This window comes from Rutilus rutilus, assembly GCF_951802725.1.
Source record: "Rutilus rutilus genome assembly, chromosome: 14".
In the NCBI taxonomy this organism is placed as follows: Eukaryota; Metazoa; Chordata; class Actinopteri; order Cypriniformes; family Leuciscidae; genus Rutilus; species Rutilus rutilus.
The window spans coordinates 25,040,425-25,057,474 of NC_140219.1; the positions used below are offsets into that span (position 1 = coordinate 25,040,425).

General features: G+C 38.7%; 1 protein-coding gene across 2 annotated transcripts in view; it reads right to left on the reverse strand.

Moving 5' to 3' along the window:
- The window catches only part of atp7a (ATPase copper transporting alpha), a 28,385-nt gene that overhangs the window by 10,275 nt on the left and 1,060 nt on the right, over positions 1-17,050 (reverse strand). For both annotated transcript variants that reach the window (XM_084430342.1, XM_084430341.1), the window contains exons 2-15: positions 16,157-16,283; positions 13,722-14,211; positions 11,290-11,973; positions 9,678-9,902; positions 9,305-9,468; positions 9,060-9,221; positions 8,663-8,739; positions 6,505-6,727; positions 6,133-6,366; positions 4,826-4,917; positions 4,592-4,719; positions 3,297-3,451; positions 718-852; positions 52-246 (exon numbers count right to left, since the gene is read on the reverse strand). In XM_084430342.1, the coding sequence (XP_084286468.1) occupies positions 52-246; positions 718-852; positions 3,297-3,451; positions 4,592-4,719; positions 4,826-4,917; positions 6,133-6,366; positions 6,505-6,727; positions 8,663-8,739; positions 9,060-9,221; positions 9,305-9,468; positions 9,678-9,902; positions 11,290-11,973; positions 13,722-14,211; positions 16,157-16,276 (3,084 nt within the window). In that variant the 5' untranslated portion in view covers positions 16,277-16,283. The remainder of the gene's footprint in view (positions 1-51; positions 247-717; positions 853-3,296; positions 3,452-4,591; positions 4,720-4,825; positions 4,918-6,132; positions 6,367-6,504; positions 6,728-8,662; positions 8,740-9,059; positions 9,222-9,304; positions 9,469-9,677; positions 9,903-11,289; positions 11,974-13,721; positions 14,212-16,156; positions 16,284-17,050) is intronic.

The following is a 17,050-nucleotide window of genomic DNA, read 5'->3' on the forward strand; positions in this document are numbered from 1 at the left end:
TTCTTCCGCAACTACTTTAGCTTAAAATCTCTAGCTCGGAGCATCTCTGACCTTGTGTGCCATCTCTAACGGCTCTCCTCCCTTGATGAGGATCCCATTCTGGGCTCCCACCCCTGTTCCCACCATTACCGCTGTAGGGGTGGCGAGACCCAGCGAGCAGGGGCAGGCGATGCACAGGACAGTGATGGAGGCCTGGAAGGCGAAGCGGATGACGGCCTCTACCTCTGAGATGCTCTTATCATAACCCTGCAGAGAGACATTCACCATTTCAAGCCTGGCCTAGTTTAAAAGGACCTGAACCCTCCAGTATGAATACTTTAAAAGGGACACATCACAGAAAACAGGATTTTTCTTGCTCTACTGAAATAAAAAAAAGTTGGTTACACTTTGTTTTAAGGTGTCATTGTTACAGTGTAATTATATATTTAAGTACTGAGCCCATTGTATGCATAATTTACTGTTATTACTATGGTAAGTACATGTAACATATGTAACAAGGACACTGGAAAATAAAGTGTTACCAAAAAGTTCAATGTACCATATCAACACACTCTAATATTCACAAAATAAAGCTTATTGAAACCTAAAAAAAACCTTGGCTTACATTATAAGTGGACTTTAGAGAAAAAATGTAATTAAAAATTAAAATGATGGCATTCTGGAAGGATTTGAGGAACCATAGAAGAACACGAATGTACAGAGACGGGCTTCACTCACAGGGAAATACTTTTCCACGAGTGGAAAGTTCACAAAGCCGATCAGAATCCAGACTACGAGAGTCAGGAAGGAGATCCCAACGATGAACGGGACAAAGTAGCCGCTGATCTTATCTGCAAACTGCTGGATGGGAGCCTGATCGGAAAGTTTAAAAAAGGTTATATAGGCCAAAGCTGATGCAGTATACTGGATTAAAAATAAAAAAATAACACACACACTAACAGTCAAACGCCAATGAATTTGTTTCTCTTGATATTAAACATTCATGAGAGCACCAGAACGTAGGCGTTTGTGTTGACAGCAGATGTTGTTGCGTGAACGCGCGTTGGAGATTAATATTTTTTAAATAAATAAAGTGGTAAATTATGGGGTTTTTTGTGCAAACAAAGCACTCGTGTTGAGGTTAAAATTGAGGTTAAACCACTGGAGTCACATGGATTACTTTAATGATGTCTTTACTACCTTTCTGGGCTTTGAAAGTGCTAGTTGCATAGCTGTCAATGGAGGGACAGAAATCTCAATTGTTTTATTAAAAATATCTTCATTTGTGTTCAGAAGATGAACGAATGTCTTACAGGTTCAGAACGACATGAGGTTGAGTAAATAATGACAGAATTTTCATTTTGGATGAACTATCCCTTTAAAACCTATGCTAAAATGTTTGAAATTAGTTTTGTACCTAAAAAAAAGTTTGGAATTGTATAACATTTTGGTTACTAATAACAATATTTATATTTCCATCTGTGATATTTCATATTTCTTACTGCATTATTGTTACATTTTTTCCACAATAATAGTAAAGTATGTCCAAACTGTAGACTGGCTGTGTATACTGGAAAATAGGGATTAGCAATAAATGAATACATACTCTACAGTAAAAGTTTGGCAAGATTTTGTAATATTTTTGAAAGAATTATCTTCTCACCAAGAGAAGATTTGAAAGAAGACAAGAACAAGGGTTCTTAAACGTTTAACTTCTTAAACAAGAAGACGACGTTTAACTTCTTAAACAAGAAGACGACGTTTAACTTCTTAAACAAGACGACGACGTTTAACTTCTTAAACAAGACGACGACGTTTAACTTCTTAAACAAGACGACGACGTTTAACTTCTTAAACAAGACGACGACGTTTAACTTCTTAAACAAGACGACGACGTTTAACTTCTTAAACAAGACGACGACGTTTAACTTCTTAAACAAGACGACGACGACGTTTAACTTCTTAAACAAGACGACGACGACGTTTAACTTCTTAAACAAGACGACGACGACGTTTAACTTCTTAAACAAGACGACGACGACGTTTAACTTCTTAAACAAGACGACGACGACGTTTAACTTCTTAAACAAGACGACGACGACGTTTAACTTCTTAAACAAGACGACGACGACGTTTAACTTCTTAAACAAGACGACGACGACGTTTAACTTCTTAAACAAGACGACGACGACGTTTAACTTCTTAAACAAGACGACGACGACGTTTAACTTCTTAAACAAGAAGACGACGTTTAACTTCTTAAACAAGACGACGACGTTTAACTTCTTAAACAAGACGACGACGTTTAACTTCTTAAACAAGACGACGACGTTTAACTTCTTAAACAAGACGACGACGTTTAACTTCTTAAACAAGACGACGACGTTTAACTTCTTAAACAAGACGACGACGTTTAACTTCTTAAACAAGACGACGACGTTTAACTTCTTAAACAAGACGACGACGACGTTTAACTTCTTAAACAAGAAGACGACGACGTTTAACTTCTTAAACAAGAAGACGACTATTGAAAATCAAAAATAAAATCGTAATATTTTCAAATATCATTATAATTAAACTGTTCTATTTGAATATATTGCCAAATGTAATTTAATCCTGTGATGGCAAAACTGAATTTTCAGCATCATTACATTAGGCCATCAAGGGCCGTTCACATAGCGTCTAAAACACAGAGAAAGCACCGGTTGCAACGGTTTCGCTCTCGATTATGAGCACGCTTGTCATGCATCTACAAATTAAAATAACAAATCTGAGTATGCAAAAGATGTGACGTGAACAGCCCCTTACTCCAGTCTTCAGTGTCACATGATCCTTCAGAAATCATTCTAATATGCTGATTTGCTGCTCAAGAAACATTTCTTATTATTAACAATGTTGAAAACAGTTGCGCTGCTTCATATTTTTGTGGAAACTTTTAGAAATTTCGCTGAACTTAACTATTATTGTATACTTTTCTCTCTTAAAAAAAAAAAAAAAAAAAAAAAAAAAGTTGAACGGTAGACTACACTGCACATCCTTGTCCTGTTTTTATTATTAGACATTTAATTTATTTTTATTGGTTATTATTTAATATTTATTTAATGTTTTTATTATTCTGATTCTGTCAGAATAGCAGTGACAGACAGACAGATTCAAGTATATAGTTAACAGTCAGACAGACAGACAGACAGACAAACAGACAGATAAATATAAAGGAACAAAAATAGGACGCATTGATCTGTGATAATCTGAAGAATCAGAAGCTGTTATCATCAAAAGACATGATATGACAGCAGAAGCCGAGCTGACAGACGCACCTTTGAAGTCTGTGCTTCCTCCACCAGTTTGACGATCTGAGAGAGGGTGGTGTCTGTGCCCACATGAGTGGCTTTGATCAGCAGAGAGCCATTCTGATTGATAGAGCCTGCGATAACGGTGCTCCCCAGCTTCTTAGTGACAGGCATGGCTTCACCTACAACACAAGACACACATCATTAGACCACCACAGTGCAGTGACTGCACAAATTGGAAAATGAAGGGAAGTAACATCACACTGATATATCCGGATTGCTTGGCCATTGCTATGTGGTTGCTTACTGGTCCAAGTCAAAAGAGCAAACCATCGTATGCAAATCTGATCATTAGCCCTGATCAAGGCTTGACTCCCTCAAAAGCCTATGGGAATTTAATTATCCACTGAGATGTCTGAGAGCACACTGAAAAATCTGGGATTTAAAATGTACTGAATACCGGAAAAACAAAACACATTCAAGATAACGTTGACGTAAATTGAGTAAGAAACATTTAGAGAATGAAAGTTCTATCATCATTTACTCAGCCTCATGTCATTCCAAACCCATAAGACTTTCATTCAACTGACAAACCTCACTGGTTCTTGCGGAAGCTCAAACATGCTGCGTGATGCGATAATCTCATTGGTTACCGCAAGTCAAGTGTGTCTGCATGTCTGAGCTTCCGTTTACCAAATCTGAATGAAATCTGTTCATACTATAAAATGATTGTGTTTCTTCAGAAGACTAGGATTAAACCATTCACTCATATTGATTTATTTTACAAACTCTTTATGCATGTTCTGAAGCGTCAGAGTTTTGGGCGAATAGACTTTCAGTGGTGGGACAGAAATCTCTCAGATTTCATTAAAGATATCTTCAATTATGTCCTAAAGATGAACGAAAGTCTTACGGGTTTAGAACGGTATGAGGGTGAGTAATACAATTTTTTGACATTACGCTATTTTGTAGAAAAAGGCAGATGTTCTTGCCTCCATTGTTCCAAAAATCTTGCACTTCCTTTTCAAATCATACTACATAAAATTAACATCGAATTTTCTAATGCCAGTGGCTCTAGAGATGATCTCACTGAAGTAGAAAGGCAACATACAAATACATTTTCCCATTCAACAAATAATTCTCATTCAAATTTTTATGCTGCTAATATCATTCAGAGTGAAAAACTTCACAAAATGCAAAAGAGATTTATTTTTACTAGTGGCCTCAGACTTTTGGACGTCACTGTATATGGAATACACAACAATTATCCTGCCTCCTTTGTTTGTACTTATGTTAGTAAGGAGAAAATTGTCCTGTCGAACCCGTAATGAGGGACTCGTCTGCCATGGAGTGTCCTTCAATTACTCGGCCATCCACTGGAAACTTCCCTCCAGGCACAACCTTCACAACATCTCCTCTCTGCACCAGCTCAACATCCACCTGCTCCTCACTGAGAGAGAGAGAGAGAGAGATAACAAGGTCATATGTGGAAGAAAGTCAGCTGTAATTTCTGTTGAAAGGAAACACAAACTACACAGCACAGGAGTCGCACAAACCTTAACACAGACATATCATCATTCAGTGTAACAACAGTGGCCTCTGTCGCCTGTAAAGACATCAGCTTGGACAGAGCCTCAGAAGTCTTACTCTGCGATTAAAGACAAAACCACATCAACATTAGTGCAGAACAATGCAGGAAATTAAAGTGCCCCGTTATGCTATTTAAAAGGTTCCTAATTTTGTTATGGAGGTCTCCCACAATAGGTTTACATGCATCCAAGGTAAAAAAAAAACCACTATAATTTTCTCATAATATACATTGCAGCATCACGTCTTTTCTCACATACCCCTTTTCCACCAAGGCAGTGCTGGTGCCGGTTCGGAGCCGGTGCCTACTCGCGAACCAGTTCTTTGTGTTTCGACAGCCAAAGAACCGGTTCTCGGCCAGGAAAATTGGTTCCAAAGTGGCACCAACTCTTTGCTGGACTAGAACCGTTCTTTTACCACGTCATGCTTACGTCGGGGGCTGGGGGCGGGGTTATTGTCGAACTTCTTCTCGAACGTAACCTCCGTCTATAGTAATCCAGACGAGCAGCACAAATGTGTTCTAAACGTCTTCTTCTGACCCCGATATAGGATCGCAAAGCCAGGAGAAACATTTGCAGAAAGACGATGTAGTCCGCCATTGTAATTGTTATGCTTGAAGTTGGCGCAAGCATTTCTGGGAAAGCTAAGACGTATGGCAACGTACACAGTGACGTTGTTCACTGGGCTCTCTAGTCAGTGGAAAACCAAACAGGTTCTGAGAAGGTTCGCAAGTTGAACCAACATTGAACCAGCACCAGTTCCGAACCAGTTCTTTTTTGGTGGAAAAGGGGTAACAGTGTCTAAAACTGTTCGATAAGGGATTTAATCTCTCTGAACCACTTCTTTCCGAGAGCCTACTCTGCTCTGATTGGTCAGACGGCCCAAACAGCGTCTTCTCAACATGTCGTCAACACAAACTAAACTCTTCCAGGCCTCAGCTTCAACTACAGTGTTTGATGTTTAAAGTAGACATTGTTTGTAGGCAGCCAATGAAGACCATAGGCTGGCATTATGTAAATTTCATACAAACCTACAGTTTCAAGCAGGAAGTTAGACTGGAATTCCTGACAACTTGTTTCAGGCAATTTAGAATCAGTTCTTTCTTTTGGGAGACAGTAACTCCACTTATCCACATTGAGCTTTGAAACTTTGCAGACCTTTTACATTCACAAACTACATGAAATGTAATATCCAAAAAGCATAATAGGGGCACATTCAGAGATAATATTACAAGCAGGAAGATGAATAACTTGTGTAACTGGAAATGCTTGTTCACCTTTGCTATTTGCTCCAGCCACCTGCCCAGCGAGATGAAAACAAACAGCATGGGTGGAGTATCAAAGAAGGTGATGGGGTTCACCTTTGCCCTCTCTATCATGGCAACCAGAAGAATCACCAAAGAGTATGTGAACGCGATCGTTGTTGCCAGTACAATCAGCACATCCATATTGGCCGTCCGGTGCTTGACAGCTTTGTAGGCTTGACAGTAGAAATACCGCCCACCGATAAACTGCAGAGAGAGAAGACAGATACCATTCAGTACATAAAGTATTTGCATATTTAAGGTAGACAAAGAATTTAAATATAGAAAGTGAGACATTTTCCTCTCACAGTACATTGATAAAAGTCAAACTGGCAGGTAACCAACCTGCACAGGGACACAAAAGAGGAATGAGATCAGGTTCATGATGGAGAGGCCTGGCAGAAGCTGTTTCTCCAGGAACATGGTGGAGTGGTACTTCTCTCTGTCCTCGGCTGTGATGTTATGGTGGTGGGACATGTCCATCATGTGATCCATGATCATCATATAGATCATCATGCCCATAACAGGCACACAGAAAAACAAACTGATGAGGAACGATCTTTTCCACCTAGGAGAAAACAGCAAAGCCAACTTATGCACACAGGTCAAAAGAAAGACATTAGTTGTGTTCCTTCAAGAGGTAATGGACATCAAGGCAACAAAAAACTCAAAGCAGCAAAGAGGGTTATGTTTTAAAATGCCCCCTATATGCTTTTTCAGATATTACCTTTCACATAGTGTGTTATTATGTAGCTGTTTGTGAATATAAAAGGTCTGCAAAGTTTCAAAGATCAAACAGTTATTGTCTCCCAAAAGAAAGAACCGAGCCTAAACTGTCTGACAACAAACTTCCTGCTCTACACTACATAGGTTTGTAACACGTTTGCATAATGCCAGCCTATTGGCTGCCTGTGAACAGCATCTACTCTGACCTAGGGTTGCAAAATTCTGGGAATTTTCAAAGATGGAAACTTTCCATGGGAATTAATGGGAATTTAAGGGAATTAACAGGAATTTATAGGAATTAACAGGAATTTCCCTTCATAGGGAACTTAAATATAGTTGAGGAAAGTATATTTTAGCATAATCTTGACTAAAACAAACAGATGCCATTCAAATACACTTGAATATCCATGCCATTCCTCAAATCACATGCACATAGCACACTGCTTACTGCATGGCTATTGAGACCACACCCCCTACTGGCACTGTGCATGCCTCCATCACATGTACAGAAGCCCAAAGCACAAGACTATTGAAGGCACACATTTGAGCCTGTGGACTAAACAAAGTGAAGTAAGTTTTGATAATATTATGGGGAAATATAATTATTAAATGTTTAAATTGCAAATATCACATACAAATGTATTCATCTAGTAGATAGTAAGCTGATAAGTTAGATGCTAAATAAGCTAGCATAACTATTTACCACATAAGTAGGGCTGGGCGGTATGACAGTATATATCGTTACCGCGGAAGAAAATGTCAACCGTAACAGATTTTTTTATTCCGTGTATACCGCGACATGTAAATAAGTAGGCGTGGTTAACTCGCGTGCAGCGTGCGTGAGACTGAGACACTGATATTTGTCAAAGAAACATGAAGAAAGACCAAGAGGATCCACAAAAGGAATTATGTTTTCAAAATTAACGTGATATTTTCGGGGGGGAAGGCGCAGATGTCAACTAGAGCAGTGCAGCACACTGAAAGTTTAGAGAGCCTTTGCTCTTGCTCGCAACGGGGCTTACTTGACAACAAGGTCATATCAATATTCTAACGAATAGAAATAACCTTAAATAATGTATCTATTCGTCTCTTATGTGTACAGTTACTTTCAGAGTGGACGCGCAAGCGGTTGCCGTGGTAATGAATATTTCCAAAATTCCCCAGCTTAACTTCCCATGGAAATTTACCGGAAACTTTCCGGAAATTTACTGGAAATTTTCCGCCCCTTTGCAACCCTACTCTGACCCTCAAACACTGTAGTTGTAGCTGAGACTGTAAGAGTGTGGTTTGTGTAGTCGACATGTCAAGAAGACGCGGTTTTCAATGCTGCGAATGCAAATCCACTTTGCAGCACTTCCAAAGGTTGAGGAATGGATGTAGGCTGGAACTGATACGGTAAAACCGGCGCCACTGTTACAGTTTGTATCACTGCGTATCAAGTACTGAGGAAGCTCCGGAGCTAAACTTCAGATATTGTAATGAGTGTTTAATTTCCTTACATGCTGTAAGTGGTCGACTAATCACAACAGACTGGGCCATCTGACCAATCAGAGAAGAGTAGGGTCTCGGGAAGGAAGGGGTTTACATCATTTACTGAACCATTTCAGACACTGTGAGAAAAGAGGTGATGCTGCAATGTATATTATGATCAAATTAAACTGCTTTTTGACCTTTGATGCATATAAACTTCTTGTAGGAGACCTCCAAAACAAAATTAGGAACCTTTAAAATAGCATAATTAGGGCACTTTAAAAACAGATTTTTATTATTTACTTACTGTTGGATCTCCCGGGTGTGATCCAAGTGACTTCCATGACGATCTTTCTTCACTAGAGAGGCTGTAAATCCCATGTTCTGTTCATCAAAAATAGGGAAGTTCATGTAAGAACACACTACAAAACAAATTTCATAGTTCCCCAAAATATTATTTATAGCTCTCTACAATATTATTTATAGCTTTGTTCCTAAACATGATAAACAGACACTGAACTTAATAAGTGACTGATTCAAAACAGTGCTCCTTACGTAAAACAAACAATTGACTCGCAGTAGAGTTTTTGTTAGCAAACTGCTAAGCTAAAATGCTGTCTATGTAGGCAGCTCACTAGGTTTTGGAACAACGCTTAACGTACATCTGAACATATTTATTCACATGAAAATGAATGTGAATTCACCTCGATCCATCTGATTACATCTCGAGGGCCGGTCACTTCTGGGTCATATTTGATGTGGGCTTTATTAGTTGCCAGGGCAACTGAAGCATAAAGGATGCCCTTATGCTTCATCAAGTTAGACTCAATTTTGTGAACACAGGAGGCGCATGTCATCCCTCTGACCTGATGAAAAGAGATACGATGTCCACAAACTTTTGTTGATAGAAAAATTGGTCAAAAATCAACAATAGGACCTGCTAACATACCACAAGCTCCAGGGTTCCATCGGAGCCGTCGTAATTCTCCATGACTGTGGCAGTGAAGCCGAGCTCTCGGATAAACTCTGCTATTCTCTGAGGATCAATGATTGAGGAGCTGTATCGAACCTCGGCTTTACTGGCCATCAGTGCAACCAAAACGGAGTGTACACCTGTGGAAGAAAGACAATGGCAAATTAATTACAACCATACTTCTATATTCATAGAGCCTTTGCATATCTAGCAATCTACCAATTAATATGACATTTGCTCCTTTTTTTTTTGTAACAGAGATACGGATTCTGTTTGATCAATTTTAGACACCATCACTGTGTGTAAATATAATCTAGCATTATTTTGATTTGGAAAAATCAGGGATTACCATGCTCATTCTTGAGGTTCCTCTCAATGTTGGCCACGCAGGAGGCACAGGTCATTCCTCCAATCTGGATAAAACATTTGGAAATAGTGTTTGTTGAAGGTTCAGCATCACTTTCTGCTTCAATCTCTTTCACAGTTGACCAGCCTGGAGATAATGATACGCTGCGGACAGACGGCGCTGGTGGCGATGGGCTTTTAACCACTGAAGGCACCAATGAATTTGTCGCTGTAAAAATGGCAGAACAAAGTTAAAAGTGACCTGGTTTCAGTGGAAATGGCAATTTAGGACATGCATCTAGAAATACAAAATACCAATAGCTGAAAAGTAATCAGACAACAGTTTAGTTGGTTATATAGATGCTGTGCGTGTGTGATATTGCCCTGCCTTCTTAAATTTAAAGAACTCCCTCAGTGATCATATACAGTTAGGGCAAAGGCAAACTATACAGCTTTGCAAAGTACAGTCAAACGCTAACAGAAACAACACAAACGTTCAAATATTGTTGTTGGGTGAATCAAAAAACCTGTCAAGAACATATGTGGCTTATATTTCACCACCACATAATAAAAAAAATTCACCTAGAAGAACTATTATGGCATTCTTACCAATTCCTATTACTGAAACACTAATATATACACATTTACACATCATTGTAGTATTTACTGTACTGTCTTTAGTTTATGCAGATTTTGTTTCATCATGATGACTTTTTCAAAATGATTTTGAAATCATTACAGCATTTCTGTAACTCCCTCAAACCCACAAAATAAAACATCCGGACACGTGACAGTATTGGGAAATGGGAAGGAAATGTGCTTCACAATGACAATAAAGTCACAATGCCAGAAAATCTTAAAATCCCTAAACTAGACTTTACTGTCTGTGTGTCATTTTGTTCTGTGTGGTGAAATATGACCAGGACATGAAATTCACCAGATGTTCTGTACCTTTTTTTTTTTGGGGGGGGGGGGGGGGGGGGGGGGGGGGGGGCACCAGTGGCAGTCATGGCTCAATTATGGTAAACGTAATCGCAAATGTACTTGCCTGACACAAAAGCGAACCTCATTGGTTCTCACGCATCAAGCAATCATGTTTGAGCTTTAGTGTTTACCATATTTGATGAGCTCTATGTACAGTATGTGCGTTGATCAATTTGCATGTGAATATAAGCCTAAATTAAATCTGTTCATCATATGAAGTGATTATGGATTTCTTTATGATGTCCTTATGAACACATTGAAGCATCAATGTTTTAGTGTTCACATGGAGGGAAAGAAATCCGACGGATTACATTAAAATTTCTTCGTTTGTGTTTCAATGATGAAAAATCATATGGGTTTTACAGAATTTACATTTTTGGGTGAACTAACACTTTTTTAACCTACAATTTTCATTCTACTTAATTACAAGATAGACACTTATTTGGAAGTTGCATTCAAAATACACCTGGTTCAAAACCAACTGGGTTTTATTCTCCAATCTTACAATTCAGGTTTGTTATATGAAGTGCTGCATCAGAGGTATTTAAGACAAAAAAGCACCATAAATGGGACAATGTAAAACTGTTAACCAGCATATAACTGTCAGTAGTGAAGGAATATAGAATATTTACCAGGCAGAAAAGCATCAAAGCCCATGTCCTCTATGGATTCCCTCAGCTCTTCAGGGGAAGTCACTAAAGGGTCATACTCAAAAGTTCCCTGATGATTGGCTAGTGACACTTGGGCTGATCTTACTCCTTTCTTCTGGGAGATCATGCCCTCGATGGACTGAACACAGGAGCCGCAGGTCATGCCCTCAATGTGGATCTCCGCTACTGATACCAGAGGCTGAAGGAAGCTTGGCTCTGGGGAAGTTGGGATAATAGCTTTAAAATTCCCTGGAGGAAGGGCCTCAATGGTTTTCTGTAGCTCCACTGCTGAAACTTGTTTTGTGTTGTGCTGAATTGAAGCTTGTCTGTTCTCCAAGGACACAACAACGGAACTCACTCCAGGCAGCTTGGATATATTGTCCTGAATATTTACCACACAAGACTTGCAATGCATTCCTGTAACCTGAATCAGTGTAGTGATAGTGGAGTCCGTGGACGGTTCAGAAACCTTCTCCTCAGGAGAGGAGGCAGTCTTTTTGGGAGAGGTGAGCAAACGCTCTACTTCACTAGCCGAAAGTTTTAACTGACGAGGTTTGGCCTTAACAATGGCTTTGAAACCAGCCACCTCGATCTGTTTCACAATCTCATCCACCGTGGTGACATAAGGCAGGTAAAGTACAGTGGCTTCCTGGGAATCTAGAGAGACTGAAAAAAAAAACATCAAAATCAATACTCAGGAAATGTTACTTCAAGAGTTAATAATAAGAATATGTTTACACTCATCTTAAAGGTGCAGTAAGCAATTTCTGAAATACACTGTTGAAAGTGGATCGGACTGAGCACCACACCAGACATGGCTACAATCAGCAGTAGGGGGCGTATACACTCATGATGGGGGAGGAGAGAGAGTGAGCAAGAGGGAGATTTGAAGAAAGACTGTAGAAAGAGAGATGGCTGAGAGACATTACAAAAGAGAAAAGCTCAGAGGAATATCATTGGAAAAAGAAGGCCTATGATCAGGCAAGAGCTTTAGGATCCACGTTAATATTAGAAAAGATTTCCAGAGCTGGAGAGACACAAGCAGGAAGGCCTGAAAAGGACACATAGGTTGCTTTGTATCTGCTCCATACGTGAGTAACATGGTTTTGAGTGTGTGCTACTGGCAACTAACAACAAACTCTTGCTTGGATACTCTTGTGTACTGTATTGTAAACTTGTTGATCTTCCTTGTCATTCATTGGTCTTCTCTTTATTTTTTGCTACGTTTTAATTTGCTTTGCTTCAGCTACGATAAAAGGACATCCACTCTTGCATTGCGTGTTCGTGCATTTTGGGGGGGAGCAATGAAGGGAGGGGTGTGTTTGTTTGGGTTGGTTTCAAATATCAACAGTGTTCAGCAATGATTCTCAGAAATCGAACTGCGCCTTTAAATAATTTTTGTTTATGTATTGCTGACTGACACAACAATGGTCTTTGAATTTATACTGACACTTATTGGTGTGGGATGGATACAACATAGGGCTGATAGAAACAGGTTTTCCAAAACTTATTGACTCTGAATATTTGAAAAGGTTTTAATTTTCCAGAGTATACACCAACATATTTTATTTTACAGTGCATGCCTTAGAAATAATAATAATAATAAAAAAATATTAATATTATTATATAATATCTCTTAGAGTTGTCAGGCATGGGGAATCTCAAACTGCAGAGTTTAAGTTACTAATAATACTTTGTCTATGATCAAAAGTAAATGAAATTAGAAACTGGTAAAAATTGTATGCCCTTAATGTTGTGGCAATTTTTCCGTGTGGTATCAAAAAAGCCTTTGAATATCGATATTTTCAAGGTATTATCAAAGTTAGAAATTCCAGTATCATGACAACATTAATGTAGCATGACAAAGTAACTTTTCGGTTACAGGTGAAAAAAAAAAAATGTCCAATAGCAATCATACTTGTCACTTATCGATTGCATATTTATTTTGAAATTGTCTGATAGTAGAGTTAAAGGATTATAAAGTTCTACTCAGCTGGTCACGTGATCTCAAAATGGTAGACCCACCATAAATTGGAGAACGTAACAATGAACAATGAAAAACAGGGGGCACTTTACGCTCTAACGTTTAAACCCTTAAACCCATAATCCACTGTCTAGCATAATTTAAACATTTGTCCACAGTATTTATGTAGGGATAAAATATTTTCAGTGGAAAAAAAAACTTGTGCATCTTTAAGCAAGATATGAGAAAGTGGAGATCATCTTCATTATATCAACCTAAATGTATAGATTGTGTAAGATCTGATTTCTTATCAACAGTTACTGACAGCACAAGGTCAATGAGTTTAAACTTCATTTTACAATGTAAACTTAATGCATGACACGATTCACCAGTAAATGTTAAAGTTCAATGGAGATTGTTTTACTCAAGCAAAGGTAAATGTCAAAGGTACCTTTAATCTTCTCAACCCCTTTTAACTTCCCGATCTTGCCCTCGATGGTTGTAGTGCAGGACAGACAAACCATTCCTTCGATACGCATTTTCACCGCCTCTACCCCGCTGGAGCTGCGAGAAGTCGGCCCTTCATGTGGACTGAGCGCTGGGCCGCAAGCATCATCAGGAGCCAGGAAGCGCATCACTTCCCCGAGCTGCTCCACGCTGACCAGAGACGGGACAAACGTGACAGCCAGGCTTTGGTTATCAGCACTCTCTTGTGTCTCAAGCACCCCTTTCGTCTGGGCCAGTGCGCTCCGCGCCTGTTGGACGGAGTCTGTGCTACAGCTTGCTTTGCTGAATACTTTGGTTTCTGTTTGAACTGGTGTTGACGTAGCGTTTGCCAGGTTGGACTCAAAGCCCATATCTTCAATGGCCTCTGCTAAGGATTCTGGACTATGGCGAGTGTGGTCATATGTCACAGTTGCGTTGCTCAGCTCCAGAGACACCTGTGGTACAAAAAAGGTCATAATGTGCTAATCTGTCCTCAATTACAGTACTCTTAGTCAAATTGCCCAATAAAAGCCATACAGTTACTCGTAAGACACCATTGTCCCAGTAACTATAAATGGCACACGTGCCTTTGGTTGCACAACACTTCATTTCCCAGCAAATAGTTGCGGCCCTGGATGCTGATTGTTTAATACGGATTCCAGCTGTACTGAAATGGTTGATATGTATGATTGTTCAGATAGCTACTACGTGAATCACTCAACAGCACCCATAGAGGCCGACAATTAATATAAATAACTTTCTTGAGAACCTTTCCAGCAAGCTAGGAAGCTGAGATTTGGACATGTTCAATGTAGAGCAGTCTCCCCCTACACAGGTTATGACCTTTACAAAGGTTATGAAACTTCATGTTCATGTCAGACTCCAGACTTTCATTAGGTTATGCATTTTCATTAGGCTATAAATTTAGACCATCATTTGGAGCAGTTTATCTATGATATACTAAATTGACTCACCGTTGGTGTGAATAACATTAAAATTAAAAAATGACTGTTTTACTGATCAAATAAATGAAGCCTGGGTGAGACTTCTTTCAAAAACAATAAAAACTATTTATGGAACGCCAGTTAATGTTTCTAACAAACTTGTTATGATACATTTGTGAGTATGAGCTTCTGTTATATGTAGTCTTAACCCACATTTAGTGAAAAATAGCTATTGTTTAATTGCTTTAAGCATGTGCTTTGCTGAATCGCATCGCATGACGATAAAGCCAATGTGATTCCTCAGGCAGCTCACACTGGTGATTCACTCATATCACATGACCCTTAAACCCTGAAATCCTCATGAAGAGACAACAGGAAGTTTGTTTCGCACAATAGGCACAAATCTAGACCGAGTTGCTTTTTTTTGTGCTTAGTATATTGACCGCTTGCTTAGACAGAGCCATATTGTTTGCTTTTGTGTGTAACAAAGACATTTATAGTATTTGGCATTTGACAGTACTGATCAATACTAATACCACCAGTTTGCTTTTCAAAGGTTAAAATGGCATCTTAGACAAACAAAGGATTAGATTATCTGCTTGTTTGACCCATGTCTGCAGGGTAACTGTGTTTTAAGGGAAAGGGCAGGACGAATTACAACAATTAGGCTGCGTCTCTAAGTTCAACATACGAGTGGCTTTCCTCAATTACATGACAGTCGCTGGAGGGAAGGCTCTGGTAAATATTATTACCACCATATATTGCGGTCAGATTGCTCTGTCAGCCACCCAGAGAGGCCCTCTCATACAATGATTCATGGAAAAAGGACACCTGGAAATTTAATCAGTGGCTTAGGTAGATTTATATGTGTTTGTTTAGGGATAAAGAATGACATTTACATTGATTATCATGATCAAAAGCCCATAAGCTGGAAAGGTGCATATAAAATGATCATACTGTATGGTTAGACTTGTAATGATTTTTAGCATCATTACTCCAGTCTTCAGCGTCACATGATCCTTCAGAAATCATTCTAATGTGCTGATTTGATGTGCAAGAAACATTTCTTATTATTATCAATGTTGAAAACATTTAGGCCTACTATTTTTTGTAAACAGTAGTTCTAAATTATAAAACTATAATGTAATAATATTTCACAATATTATAGTTTTACTGTATTTTTGATCAAACACACACACACGCATATAATACCATTTGACATTACAAGACATTTTAAATAATGTTAATTCACTAAAAGAAAATGCTTATAGACTTATAGCTTATAGGTATATTTTGAAACTCACACAAGGAAGAGTTAACTCTTTTGTTAATCGACCAAGCAGTTGCAACAAATCATAATTCATTAAAAAAATGTATATAGCAGATAAAGATAATCACATTTACACTCACTCATTATTGAGTTTCTTTGACATGATGGCATTAAAATCACTCTCACCTGTATATGAATGACGCCTGGCAGACCCCCAATCCGGCCCTCGATGGACTGAACACAGGAGCCGCAGGTCATGCCCTCGACCCCCAGAGTCACACGACACAGTTTAGTGCTCGACGCCATTCCTCCTCTGGAACATAAGAGAAAACAGGGTATGTACAAATGTGTAGGCAAAAATAACATGCAAGTGTCAATCACTTTCTGACCCACAAGAGCAAACATCAGTCATTCCCATGCTTGCAACACTTTAGACAACAAACTGTGAAGCAAATACAACCAAACTCAGTGATTCTGGCCAGTTTTGCTGGATGTTTGAAATGCAAAAGCAAAATATGAAAAACAATAGGGCTGTCAAATCGATTAATCACGATAAATCGCATCTAACATAAAAGTTTGTGTTATATATGTGTGTATATGTGTGTGTGCGCATGTCTGTGTGTGTACACAGTATATTATATAGACACAAACTTTTATGTTAGATGCGATTAATCGATTTGACAGTCCTAATGAAAATATAAAACAAGATATTTTCAAGGTACAAAAATGCATGACCAAAAGATTGTACTTTTACGCACTTTTTGCTAGTCTTAAACATAACCCGTTAACAAGACTTTAATAACAGTCTCATAAAACAGACTTGGCTTTCTTAATAAAGAACAATTAACACACTAAACACCATCTGAACGTTACTGACACACATTTAAATTAAATTCGAGTTAAAGCCTCACTTCCAGAAGTTCCAGGAGATGTAACGTTAGGCTAATGTGTGAACGTGACTAAGGCAACGTAACCTACAATAGAATAAATCAATATTAACGTTACACCATTCTTATTCCACAAGTAGCCTATGAGTCTCAAAGTGGATATTTTATCTCACTTGATGGCATTAGATGATCT